This window comes from Diadema setosum, chromosome 13 (assembly GCF_964275005.1).
Source record: "Diadema setosum chromosome 13, eeDiaSeto1, whole genome shotgun sequence".
NCBI classification, from domain to species: Eukaryota; Metazoa; Echinodermata; class Echinoidea; order Diadematoida; family Diadematidae; genus Diadema; species Diadema setosum.
The window spans coordinates 36,303,794-36,317,804 of record NC_092697.1 but is presented as its reverse complement, the minus strand read 5'-3'; the positions used below and the strand labels follow the sequence as shown (position 1 = coordinate 36,317,804).

The 14,011-nt window shown below is 42.8% G+C and overlaps 1 protein-coding gene across 1 annotated transcript; it reads right to left on the bottom strand.

Moving 5' to 3' along the window:
- Positions 1–7,339: 7,339 nt before the first annotated feature.
- Positions 7,340–13,589, bottom strand: LOC140237015 (mediator of RNA polymerase II transcription subunit 20-like). Its single transcript, XM_072316959.1, has 4 exons — positions 13,468–13,589; positions 11,443–11,585; positions 9,448–9,701; positions 7,340–8,201 (listed from the first exon to the last, which is right to left on the bottom strand). The coding sequence occupies exons 1-4, from the start codon at positions 13,479–13,481 to the stop codon at positions 7,989–7,991; spliced, it is 624 nt and encodes a 207-aa protein (XP_072173060.1). The 5' UTR covers positions 13,482–13,589; the 3' UTR covers positions 7,340–7,988.
- Positions 13,590–14,011: the final 422 nt, after the last annotated feature.

Below are 14,011 nucleotides of genomic sequence, written 5' to 3'. Positions count from 1 at the left end.
CCTCGATACCCTGAAGACAATCCTCAAATCACACTATCAGGAAAAAGATGCTACTGAACTCTACCATGAACTAGCAAATACTGCGCAGGGGAAAACTAAGACTGCGCAGAGCTTTGTAATGCGGGCTCTTGACCTCCGACGAGTCCTAAGAGCCTCAAATGAGTCTGCGGAGGGGCTCAAGTAAGATGAAGCTTTGGTTAAAAATATGTTCCTGCATGCAGTTATGACTGGACTCCACAATGACAACGTGAGGCAGGATCTGAAGCCTCATTTGAATAATACTACTTCAGATGAGGAGCTGCTCACCAAACCGTGTTGCAGGGGTCATGACTGAAGGTGACCCAATAAAGGCCAAGACCCCTGAGAAGGTCCAACAAAATGATGCTGTGAAGGCGCTCACAGCCGAGATTGCAGAGTTGAAGTCGTGCCTGAGGGATGTGCAGGGGAGGATCTCTCAGGGCCAACAAGGACAAGGGCAAGGACAAGGCCAGCGAAGACCACGCGGGTGTAGAAAATGTCTCCAGGAGGGCTGTGGAGAGAGCTGTCGACATTGCTACCGCTGCGGGGCCGACAACCACATCTCCAGGGGTTGTCACCAGCCACTAGACCAGGGAAACGAGTCAAGAGCCCACCACGGGGACCAGGTGTAGCCCTTCAGAATGGATCGGAGTCCCCCCAGAATGGTAAGTGTCCAAGGGTAGGTGGGTTATCAGGTAATGGCAGCGCATGTCTCCCTCCTCGACAATTACATAATTTGGTGAAGTTGGTTGGGGAGAGATGCATCGTTTAATGTAAATTAAATGGGCACCCAGTTGAGGCATTGTGGGATACAGGGGCACAGGTGCCGGTGATCTCTCTGGATTTCATGAAGGGCATCCTTCCAGATGTAGTGATACGGGATGTGCAAGAACTGGTGGGCAAAAATCTACAAGTGAAAGCCGCCAACGGGTCTGCTATTCCCTATCTTGGGTGGATTGATGTCCAGTTCGATCTGGAGATGCAAGGTGGGCCCCCCTACCAATACCAAGTGCCCTTCCTTGTCACGGAGGAAGAAGTCCCTGAGCCCATCATTGGCTTCAATGTCATTAGGGAAATGGTCCTCAACTCCCAAAATGTGCCTGGAATTTGCCATGCCCTGGTGACATCATTTCAGGAGAACAAGCAATCGATACCCAAAGTGGTCAACCTACTCAAGACGGATATCCCGGACGAGGTCTGCGCTGTTAAAACTGGTCGACAGTCTGAGGTAATTCCTGCAGGGAAGACAACTCTACTAGCAGTACGTGTGCGACCTGGACCAATCAGAGAAAGGATGACTGTTCTCTTTGAACCAGATAGACACTCTGTGGACATGGCAGGACTGGAAATGGAACCAGGTTTAGTTCAGTTGCGACCGGGAAACTCTTGCCGCCTGCAAATACCTATCCACAAACAGACTCACAGGGACATCATCCTTCCCCGCTGCACCCCACTGGGGCAGTTACAACAGGTCAGGAGTATCCTTCCCACAGATTCACCCTTACCCAACAGGAACCAAACAGTACCAAAGGCAACTGTATCATCTGTCTTAAGTGGTGGGGAAGATCACCAAGGCACAGGTTTTGACTTAAGCGAACTCACCAAAGATCAAAGACATGCAGCTGAGGAACTGTTACAGCAAGAAGCAGGTGTTTTCTCTACTGGAGACGACGATATGGGGTGCATTCCTGATCTGCAGATGAAGATCCGGTTGACTGACAACATCCCGGTGCAGAGAACCTATCAGTCAATTCCCCGGCCACTGTATCAGGAGGTGAGGACGTACTTACAGGACCTCATTGAAAGGGGGTGGATTGTGAAATCCGAGTCTCCATACGCGTCCCCAGTAGTATGTGTCCGGAAGGATGGTGGGCTGAGCCTTTGTGTAGATTATAGGGGGCTGAATAGCAAAACTATCCCTGACCGCCAGCCCATCCCCCTAATGCAAGACGTCTTGGATGGGTTGGCGGGTAATGTTTGGTTCAGCACCCTTGATCAAGGCAAAGCGTACCATCAGGGATTCATGTCTGAAGAGAGCCGGCCCCTTACAGCATTCGTCACGCCCTGGGGTTTGCACGAATGGGTAAGGGTACCGTTTGGCCTTAAGAATGCCCCCGCTGCCTACCAGAGGTGTATGGAGAACATCTTGGAAGGGTTGAACCATGTAATCTGCGAAGTCTATTTAGATGACATAATTGTCTACAGCAAGACCTTCTCTGAACACGTCGTCAACCTCAAGACAGTTCTCCAACGCTTGCAGCAGCATGGGGTGAAACTCAAGCCTGCCAAGTGTCATCTCTTTCAAAAGGAGGTCCGGTACCTGGGACATGTAGTCACAGCTGAGGGGTACAAGCCAGACCCGTCTGAGACAGCTGCCCTTCAGTCATTGAAGGAGAGGACACCCAAGACTATCGGTGATGTTCGGAAGTTGCTTGGACTTACCAGCTACTATCGGCGGTACTTGAAAGATTACGCGAAGAGAGCCAAACCCCTCTACACTCTACTCCACGTAAAGGGTACAATTGAAGAGATGAAAAAGAAAGCTAAGAAGACCAATCTAAAGAAGTCAAGTGGCCAGGCCCCTTCGAGTACCCCAATAACTTGGCTTCCCTCTCATCAAGCAATCATCAATGAGTTCATCGATGAGCTAACCAATCCCCCGGTAATGGCCTACCCGAACTTTGACGTCCCATTCGTGCTCCATACCAACGCCTCTCAGGATGGTCTTGGTGCTGTATTGTACCAGGAGCAAGATGGGAAGTTAAAGGTCATTGCCTATGGTTCCCGGACATTGACAGCTGCCGAAAAGAACTACCATTTGCACTCAAATTGGAATTCTTAGCACTCAAATGGGCCGTAGCAGACCAATTCTGCAGCTATGTGCTGTACACAAAGTCATTTGTCGTCTTCACAGATAATAATCCGCTAACTTATGTGTTAAGTTCGGCCAAACTGAATGCAACAGGACATAGGTGGATCGGAGAGTTGGAGGACTTCAACTTTTCAATCAGGTATAGACCAGGCAAAACCAATGGGGATGCTGATGCCCTCTCCAGAATGCCCTTGGACCATCGTCATATGATGGATTGCTACACCCAAGAGATCTCACCAGATGTCTTGACTGCTACTCTTCAAGGAATCCAACACCACGCAGATGGTGACTTTGCAGTCATACATTCCCTGGTAGTTGACCCGGCCACTGAGGATGATGCCACCAAAAATCCATCAGAAGCAAGCTGTTTGTTCTCCCAGACTGACGTATTGACCGCACAGAAGGAAGATGCTGACATTTCCCCTATCTTGCAGTACAAGGCAAGAGGGAGATGGCCTAAAAGACATGAGCGGGTAGCTGAAACCCCTGGTTTAAAGTCCATCATGCATGAATGGAGACGACTACAGATTGGAACTGATGGGGTCCTCCGTCGAGTCACCAAGACCAAAACATAGCTAGTTCTCCCAAGGAAGTGGTGGGACTTTGTTTGTGAAGAACTCCACAATAAGATGGGACACCTGGGAGTGGAAAGGACAATGGAGCTAGTTCGTGAAAGGTTCTACTGGCCCCACATGGAACGAACCATCGCCACATAAATCACGATGAGGTGTCAGTGTATCCAGCAGAAGAAACCTGCTAAAACCATCAGGGCCCCTCTGGTCCCAATCAAGACGTCAGAGCCTTTTGAACTTGTAAGCATTGATTTCCTTCACTTGGAGCATAGCCGTGGTTCACCCAGGCCTACGCCGCTACCAACAAGTCAGGCCGGACAGTAGCCGACAAAATCTTTAATGATTTTGTGCTGAAGTTCGGCTATCCTCAAAGGCTCCATCATGATCAAGGCCGTGAATTTGAGAATCAACTGTTCACAAGGCTACAACAACTGTCGGGTATCACGCACTCACGCACTTCACCCTACCACCCGCAAGGAAATGGGCAGGTGGAGGGCTTCAATAGAACACTTCTCTCCATGCTACGAACCCTGACCAATGAACAAAAACAGGACTGGAAACACCATCTCAACAAAGTTGTTCATGCCTACAAGACATGACACCACTGGGTACTCGCCACACTCCCTCTTGTTCGGGCACCCAGCAAGACTCCCAATCGACCTGGCCTTTGGTATTCCCATGAACCGGAAGAAGCAACCTCAGAACATGCCAGAGTATGTGGCTAAGTGGAAAGATCGCATGAGAGAGGCATACGATCTAGCGCGCAAAGCCGCCCTCCAATCAGCAAAGGGGAAAGGAGGTATGACATGAAAGCAGCTAGCACTGGACAGATGCCAGGAGACAGGGTCCTGGTCAAAGACTGCACCCCACATGCTGGTCCTGGGAAGCTCCGGTCCTATTATGAAGACCAAACCTACACAGTGAAAGCACGGAAGGGAGACCTGCCTGTGTATGTGGTGTTCCCAGAAGGCGGAAAGGGAAGGGAACGGGTGCTTCATCGAAAATTGCTATTCCCCTGCGATTCCCTTGTTCCCCAAAAACCAAAGCCACAGACAGGACCAAAACCAAACGAACATGGACAGACCACACCCCCATTACGTCCCAGCCGGACAACTAGACAACGCCAACCAGTACCCCAACAGACATACCAGCGGTCAGATATAGATAGCTCTGATGAGGAAGAAGAAATGTACTTTGCCGAATTCCAACGTCGCCAGAAGCAGCAGACAGACCAGCCCAGCAGCCACCCGAGTACCCCACCTGACGTTGAAGCTGAAGGTTATGAAGGGCTGCCTTCAGGAGAGAATGTGCAAGAGCAGGATCAAATGCAGACTCCCTTGGAACAAGACCTCGAAATGCTGGTGAGCACGGAAAATCAACCTTCCACGCAAGGACAAGATGGGCAAAGTGATGTCCAGCAACCTCATCAAGAAGTAACAGAAATCTCCCCTGAAATCCCTATCGTACCACCCCCTCTACTGCATGCTGTACTGTATCTCCCGACAACGATGGTAGAGATGAGGGTCAAAGAGCATGACCTTGCCGGGAGACACAACCTCCAAGAACCTTCACATATAACCAATTTGGTTCCCCAGACCCCCATTGCATGGCAATGAATATACACCGATTTTCCTTACCAAGATATCCCCCAGAGAATATGTTCCCAGCTTTCCCTACTCAAATGCAAAGTGGCCAACACATATATGGGACCTACACGAGACCCCTGTCACCATACACACAAAACCCCTAGTACCCCAGCCTCCCCAAAATCAAATGCCATTACCCACTTACCTGAATGGACACTACCACCATAATCAATGGCCAACATACACATTCCAAGGACACCCTGGCCATCAGAATTGTGTTGTGTAAGGAGTGTTATTTCAATGTTTGCCAACTTGTTTTAGATGTGTAATATTGATCTGTAATGTCAAGAAGTTTCCAAGCAACATGTTAAATGAGAAATTGGGGTGACTTGGTCAGATGGATGTGGCTACAAGTGTTTTATGATACAAGGTAGTCCTTATGGTCATGGGAGATTGAACAGGTGTTTTTGTTGTTGTCACCCCAAATTATTTTGAACACTTCAGCGTATGGCACGCTGTATCAAAGAATTGTGTGCATCGATCCTAAGGATCAAATGTTATACTCCATCAGGAAAGCGCGCCTGTTGGTTGTTATAAGTTTGAAATGCGCTCTATTTGTAGCATAGCGAAGGCATTGCACCATTTCACTAAAATTGTGTTTGTTTATGAGGTTTGATGTTATCATCAAATTGTTGCATTGTAGAGTAGCATAATGTGTTGATATTGATTAATTTTGTGCGTTGCTCGATCCGTCGTTAGTTTGATTTTTTTTTTTAAACCTTGCACCTTATTTGAAGTGTTGTGGAAAGGACTTCAGCAAAGTTATATATTTGTTTTGTATTGTAAATAGGCACGGTAGGAGCAAAAACTAACAATTTACACATGTCTGGGACGACATTTTTCTCAGGGGGGAAAGATGTGGCAACCCAGAAATGAGCATCCCAAACAGTGAATATGAAAAACGTAGTAAGTTCACCCCCCCCCCCCCTACAAATTTTGTTTGAAAACAATTTGATCACAATAATGCACATCTGTCAGAGGTATAAACAGGGAAATTTACCCTCACAAGTTTATTTCACCCACCCCTAAAATCAGAGTGGAGTTTACCCAGTCACTTCAAATTCTAAGAAAACTGACTCCATCCCGATGGATGTGGTCTTGAGCTCCACACATTCGTTCCCGCATTCATTGTGACTGGACGTCATTCTTCCTTTCTTTCAGTTTACCTTCGTATCCGTCCACCCCCGCCGGAGTGGGGTAACAGTATGTCTACAAGGAGCGCATAAGTTGACCAACAGGTGGAGCCAGGATATATTATATATATATAAGTAACAAAACTGGAACAAAGTTCATGCTGTATCACCAACGGTTTATTTCTGCACACAAATTTTCGAGCGTCTCGCCGCCCTTTCTCAAGTGTTGATACTGAGAGAACAATAACAAAATTAAGCCATAACAATATATTGCAACCGTGTTACCAAGGATGCGCGCTTTAACGCATCAATGCTAGGCATCCTATGCACCCAGCGCGCATTCTGGCAACAGTGCAATGTTACGTCATAAGGAAATGACAATGAGTATAAAGTATACATAAAAAAACCTGGCACGACTGATACAGAATCTGAGACTAGCATGACTATGAAATATGTGAAAATCAATTATATGTAATTAAACAGATACGTCACAATACGTCTCGGAGTGAAAACAAAACTGGTTCCAAGTAAAAAGAGAGCGTGTTTTTGTATATTCAGCATTATATTACTCAAGTTATAGTGATTAGACTCATTGCAGCGGGGTAAACGGGGGAATATACAACAGTAAGCGGCGCACCTACTTGTAAAAAGTGTAGTTCGTGAGCCATATGTTCATGCCCTGTCCCTGGAAGCTCCTTGTGCGGATGATTGTGTTTAGTTCTTTCATGTGTCTTTTTTCAAAGGCTTCCATGTCCTTGTATAAAATGCAACATTGCAGATCTGTTAGTGTGTGATTTGTTTTGTTGAAATGTTGTGCGACTGGATGTTGTATTTGACTTCTGATTATGGTGCTTTTGTGAAAAAGCACCATAACTTCAGAAAATGATTCAACAACCACAACCACATCAACCACAACACACCACAACTCATGATCACATAATCTCCTTTTCCCTCGGCATCTTCAGTTGCCGAGGCAGTAGGAAGGTGGGAAAATGAATGAGTGAGAACCTCCAAGTGCTGCACTTTTTGCCCCTTCTTTCTGTTGACTTTGCCGTATTTTGGTCAATTGTGCTGGTTCATAAATTAAGTTGAATGATAGAGAACAAGAAGCCAACTTAAAGTCGTTGAACAAGCACAAAGATGTAAGAAGCTTTACAGTGTGCAGTTACAACTCGATGACTCCCTTTCAAGTTTCTGTAAAGAAATAATATCAGCACCAGGCCTGTACATGTAGTTCTCCACCTCTGTGGCGGAAACAAGCATTAAACTTCAAAGAGCTTCCATATATCTGTGCAATTCACAAGCTATGCTGCTCACTTGCAAGTTGTTACTAGGTACTTTTGATTTTAATAGCTTGTAGGCAAACAAGAGGCAAAAGTGATGTATTCATAATATCACTTATGCCTTTTACATTTCTGTTTAACTAAAGTAATTCTACTTCTGGGCACTGCAGAATTGAGTTACACTCCTCTCTCACACCCATCTACATGTGATCTACCCAACACATGAAGAGTGCTCAGCTGTTTCAGCTTTGCAGAATGAAATCTTCACAAAACATTCTATGCATATCACTTCAGTTCCCATTTTCGAGTCTATTTTGGTTTGGCCATCCGTGACCCCATCCAATCAAGGGCAAACTCCAGCCTCGATGCCTTGGGACAGTAGTACGAGTACCTGAGATGATAATCGGACCATTTTCACCACCAGCAGGAGTCTTTGACAAAGGCAAGGTACTTAGCCAGCCTCATCACCTTGTGGTAGTATTTGTGCCCCGCTTCAAGATGTTTTCAAAGTGGTCCAGATACTGGAAAATGGTGTCCTTTGGGGAGAATGGTTCTCCCTGCTTGCTGGCGTGTAAGGGGTGCGTTGTAGGGGTGTTCTGGGACCCCATGAAGCCATGCATAAACTCCATCATCAGTTGCCAGCAATCCGGGATGATGGTACAGGGTGTGTACTCCACCTGCAGGGCACAAGTTGAAATCACATCTTAGTTGGGTTAACCTAGTTGTAATACACTGACTTTTCCAGGTGGTAGTCCTCAATTAACAGGTATCATGCAGGTTCATATTAAAGCAGGGAGAGATTTATTGCAACAGTTCAGTGACTTCTCAAGTTACAATGTATAATCACATCATCTCCTAAATCCATTACTGGTATAAGCCAGTTCACAGTTAGCTCATGGGCACATTGGTACAAATGACCTTTCTTTTTTCTCAATTGGTTAGGCACTTCACTCGTTTTCAAAGCAGCATGATGCATAAGCATGCCCACAATTTATGGAATTCACGTTCAAACTACAATTGTAAGAATGAACTTACGCAGAGCAGGTGACAAGAAGGGTCTGTCAGTTGACACTTTGGCAGACATTCATTTCATTGTTTTGTGTAGAATGCATACAAAGTCTTTCTACAGTACCAACATTGCTAAATACCAGGCTTGCAGTCAGGTGGATGTGCTAGTAAGCACCATTTACAAGGGTTACATGAATAATCATTAAATCAGGGATGCTTATCTCAGTGAATTAAAAAACAATCATGCCTGATTGTACAAATTACCTTTTTCTGCTCATGCGCAAAGTGGAACTGTGAACTGGCTTATATTGTGGGGCCTTCCACCCAATGTTCTTCTGGTTAAAAAAGAGTCTACCTGTTCTGTATTAAATGCTGGTAAAGTTTTTAGTATTGATGCACTGACTATATGTATCAAAAATTTCCAAAGCTTTACTCACACAGCACAATCAGTTTACTCATGAGTGCATTTACAAATTCGTAAGATTTTACCTATAACTAACTCAGAAACACTGTGATTTTAATTATGTTCACTGTATATCTTGACAATTTATAAGTTAAAAAAAATATGATGACAGTGACTCAAGACATGTGATACTTTTCCTTTTGACTGGTTACATTTCTCTGGCAAATGAGACATTTCTTTACCGATTATGATTGGGAACTGACAATATAACAAGGTTTGGGGTATTTTTAATCTTTTTAATCTCAAAGCTGAGTGCTGTGCTGTAATAAAATTGTATTCTTTCCCCACATAAGCCTTGGGCTGGAAAACAGGAGTGGTTTTGCAGTTGAAATTTAAACATTCTTCTTTTGGATACTTTCTGCGAAAAAAAGAAAGAAAGAATGCACAATTTCCAATAAGAGGACACAATACTTTATATCTTTAATATATCACAAGATGAATTAAAGTCTTACCTCAACAAGGATTCCCCTGGCATGGGGCCCTAAAGACACAATGCCAACTTTCACAACAAAGTCTCCCATTTCATAGCGTATCCCCTTGGATTCAATCCGTGCCGATTTCTTGGGGGTGTAGAACGCCTTGAGGCGCTGCATGATGGCCTCAAAGGAATTTTCACAAACTAGGCATGTCTTGTTGTCGGTCACTGCATAGCAAGTGTACGGCTGTTCCTTGTTGTGCATCACATGAATAACTTTGGGGGTTTGTCCTGCAAAAAAAATTAAAAAAATAAATAAATAAAATAATAATAAATAGATACATTATATAGATGTGAAAAATACTACCACATGCAATTTGTACAAACATGGCATACTTTTTGTATGTTTCTAGCTATCACCAGTTTTCTATTCTTTATGCCATAAGACAGTTAGAAATTTCTTTGCATAAGTTACCCTGAGGTGGAGCTTTCAGAAATATATCATATCATCTCAATTTGCTCAGAAGTAGTTCTGAAAGTTATCTTTAGCAAATTCTGTACTGTATTTGTTCAGCCATGGCACTATTTTGGCAACTTCTTGGACAGAAATTCAACCAATAATATGATTCTCATTAGCTTCCATGGCATAGTATGAAATAAGTGAACACTTTCATTGAATCAAAGATTGAAGCCTTGGTTTGTTTCCATGAGGAATGAAGCAGTCAATATAACTGAGCACTGTTGGAATAACATTGTTGGAACATACAGTTTGAGTTACACATGAATTTCTGGAAATAGGACCAATAAGATTTTTTTCTTAATAAAACTGGGTCGTTATTTTATTGGAGTTACACAGTGTTCAGTCAATAATTAAGTCGATCTACTCATATAGCGACTGATATAGGACATGACATACCATCATCTGGACTCATACATGTAAAGTGGTGACTAAATTAGTCACCACATTACATACCAAACGGCAGTCATATGACTGATTTTGAAACCTAATAATTCATTGTGTTATGTTTTTCAAGAGGCATGAAATGAATCAATAGGAGTGACAGTTAGGTACAAGGTACACCAGCAGAAGATATTTTCAGAAAAATGAAAAATGAATCTCCTTCCAGTAAAAAGAAATTATTAAATAGAATGAAATAAATGTGACATTACACCCCAAGCACCCACTAAATACAGTCAATCTTGCTTAAGTCAACCTCACATCTAAAAGGATAGTATTGGTGGAGATGAGGACTGGGCTGCTAACTTTCTGCTAGATATCAAGAAACCACTTATGAAATAATACAGAGCATACCATTCAAAGACGAATTCAAAGTTTGTTTGATGAAAATTGGTTTTGGAATGGCTGAGACATCCAAAAACAAAGTAAACCAAAGCAATCCTAATAAAAGGTGGGTCCCACCTTTTATTAGGATTGCTCTGTTTTGGATATCTCAGCCATTTCAAAACCAATTTTCATCAAATAAACATTGAATCCCTTTTGGAATTACAAGCTCTTTCATACTTCATAAGAGGTTTTCCAATAACTAAAAAAAAAAAAAATGTTAGAAACATGAAGTTAGGTCTCAACCAAAACTATACGATCCCATCAAAGTTGATTAATCGCTAAGACAAAGGACTTTTGAAGTCCTCTTCCCTTTATATTTTATTGATTTTAATCCCCATAGGTCAAATTTTCTCTAAGTCAAAGCTATTTTTTCAGTCAAATAGATTTGATTTAGGCAAGGTTGGCTGTACAGTGGACTCCCGTTATAACGAAGTCCTCGGGACCGGCAGTTTTCTTTCGTTATAACGAAATTTCGTTATAACCGAATGAATAAACAATAAAAATACATAGAGTTGATAATGTTGCGGCCCTAAATTTTATTTCGTTGTAACCGGAATTTCGTTATAACCGTGTTCGTTATAACGGGAGTGCACTGTATATCACATCAAAAGATATCACTACAAGAAAGCATAGTGTTACGTTGTATGAGAGGATTGTTGGCTATGCATGGCAATGAGCTATACCTACCCATGGTAGGAACTGACTGGTACATCTCACAGTCTACAGCTACATTGCCCGTCTTGACCGCCCCCAGAGCATCCAGACGCTTGGTGAGAATCTCCACCGTCTGAGGAATGGTGCGGTTCTCCGTCACGGGCCACTGACATACACTGTTAATGACAGAATCATAAGGAACAAACCACGCTGAAAATCAAGCATGCTGCAGTTGGGCTAAAGAGAGATTGTGATGGCCTTTAATATATCACACCATCATACAAAAAAAAAAACAAAAAAAAAAAAAAACAGAGAATTAAAAGGCCTTTTAGTACAAATTTCTAGTCAGAGATGATCATTTCAGTGTTGTCCTAGTGATTTAATTGTCCAGCCATGCATTGTAAATGCCAAAGTTGCCCTTATGGACAGAAATGTCCTTTTGCTCTCCCACCTCCCATCTTATATCATTAGCTAAACTTGTCATCTTATGAATCACTCTGAATCTATCCTCCAGTATATGTTGTGCATGTGCATGTGTCTGATAGCTAGACATGATCTAGCTCGTGCAAATTAGAATAAGGGTTTCTTAATTGGTCAAATGCTTGTGCTAGTATTATCTTTCTGTTGTTTTGTTTGTACCTTTTTTTTGGGGGGGGGGTGGTTCAGTCACAAACAGTAACACTATCAATAGCACAACTACTCTCGTGGCCTACAATTTACAAGCAAATTAAGTAGATCAAATTTGCAAATTCACAATGGGAATGCATGTCCAGGCACAGAACTGTATAGCCAGACATGGTATTACACAAAAGTACCACACACCATGGTAATTCTGAACGCATCTCAGTGTGACAGACAGTGAAAATCTTATTGTTAACTGTAATCATGATGATATAGAATTGATAGTGTTACTGCTAACAAGAAGTAGACCAGCTGTAGACTCGAGCTCTACTAGGCCCGGCCCCTAACTAAATCTATGTCAAAATGACTATGCTATAGAGTATAGATCTAGACATAGAGTTTCTAGTATTGTTAAAAAATTGAGAGAGAACAATTGAATTGAAGTAAATTTGCGAAACACGTAACCGTAATTTTCAGGATTTTGTGAATAACTACATTGTAGCGATACTTCTGCTCGAATTTTCCTCCTCTGCTGGGCTGAGTCGAGTCTGAGGACGGAATTCAGAGCAACGAAAAGTAAGTGTCCGTGGAGCTATACTAACTAAGGACAGGGTCGGGTCCTACACTATTAGTACTAATTTACTACGTACTACTACTAGGTCCAACAAGGCCTAATGCTGAATGAATATCTCCTACTAACTATACACAGCCCAGTTCGCACAGCGTATTAAAGGGAAGATAAACCCCAAGAACAATGTGGATTGAGTGAAAGCAGCAACATTAGTAGAACACATCAGTGAAAGTTTGAAGAAAATCGGACAATCGATGCAAAAGTTATGAATTTTTAAAGTTTTGGTGTTGGAACCGCTGGATGAGGAGACTACTAGAGGTTATGACGTATGAGTGGACTACAATATCAAGAAAATATAAAGAAAATACTACAAAAATCCATTTTTCATGAAAATTACAAATTCCATCAACTTGATATTGACATATGTTAAGGGTAGCAATTATTCCCCCTGCTTTCTGAAAGCGGTTGGTCCACTGCTCTTTTATAATTCTAGAAAAGAGAATTTTTGTTGAATATCCTTTATATTTTCTTTGTATTGTTGTCCACTCATACGTCATATCCTCTAGTAGTCTCCTCATCCAGCGGTTCCAACACCAAAACTTTAAAAATTCATAACTTTTGCATCGATTGTCCGATTTTTCTCAAACTTTCACTGATGTGTTCTACTAATGTTGCTGCTTTCACTCAATCCACATTGCTCTTTGGGTTTACCTTCCCTTTAACAGCGTCTGGTCGGGCTAATCTCCTACATACTGTACACATAAAGCAATGCGTGGGACTGATACAAAGACAATTGATTCAATCGTGCATTTGGCAACAAATGGCATATAATCTTTGACGTGCATGAGCGTGTGACCTTATCTTACCATGTTACACCCATCACAGATTTCTTCGGACTCCTTTAGAAACAGTGGAGACACCCTCTATTAAAATTCTTTTGCAGCCAGAAACGGAATTCGCACGACCCTTGGCTCTACTTCGAAGAGCTGAACGGATGTCCACCGTGTATCCGACAACACGTGTAGGTCAGAGTAATACAAAGATCCTAATGGATCTTTGGTGTAGTGTTCTGCGCACAATGATGATACACGTCTTGTACACTGAAAGGAATACTTTTGGTTGAGAGGATGGGGCTCAACTTTTTTGTGTACGTGAGATGATGAGAAACTTCTTATGAAATGTAAAAGATCATACAATTCTAAGAATTATTCAATGCTTAACTCCGAGATATCAAGAAACAAAAAAGTTACGGAACTCTGTAAAAGTGGAAATTTTCGCGGTGTTGAAAATTTCGCGCATTTCGCGCAACAAGAAACTAGCGCGAAAATAAAAGCACGCGAATATTTCTGCTTGCCATACGTTCCAGCAGTTGACGTCTTGATTCCGCAAAACGCGAAACTCTTCTTACCC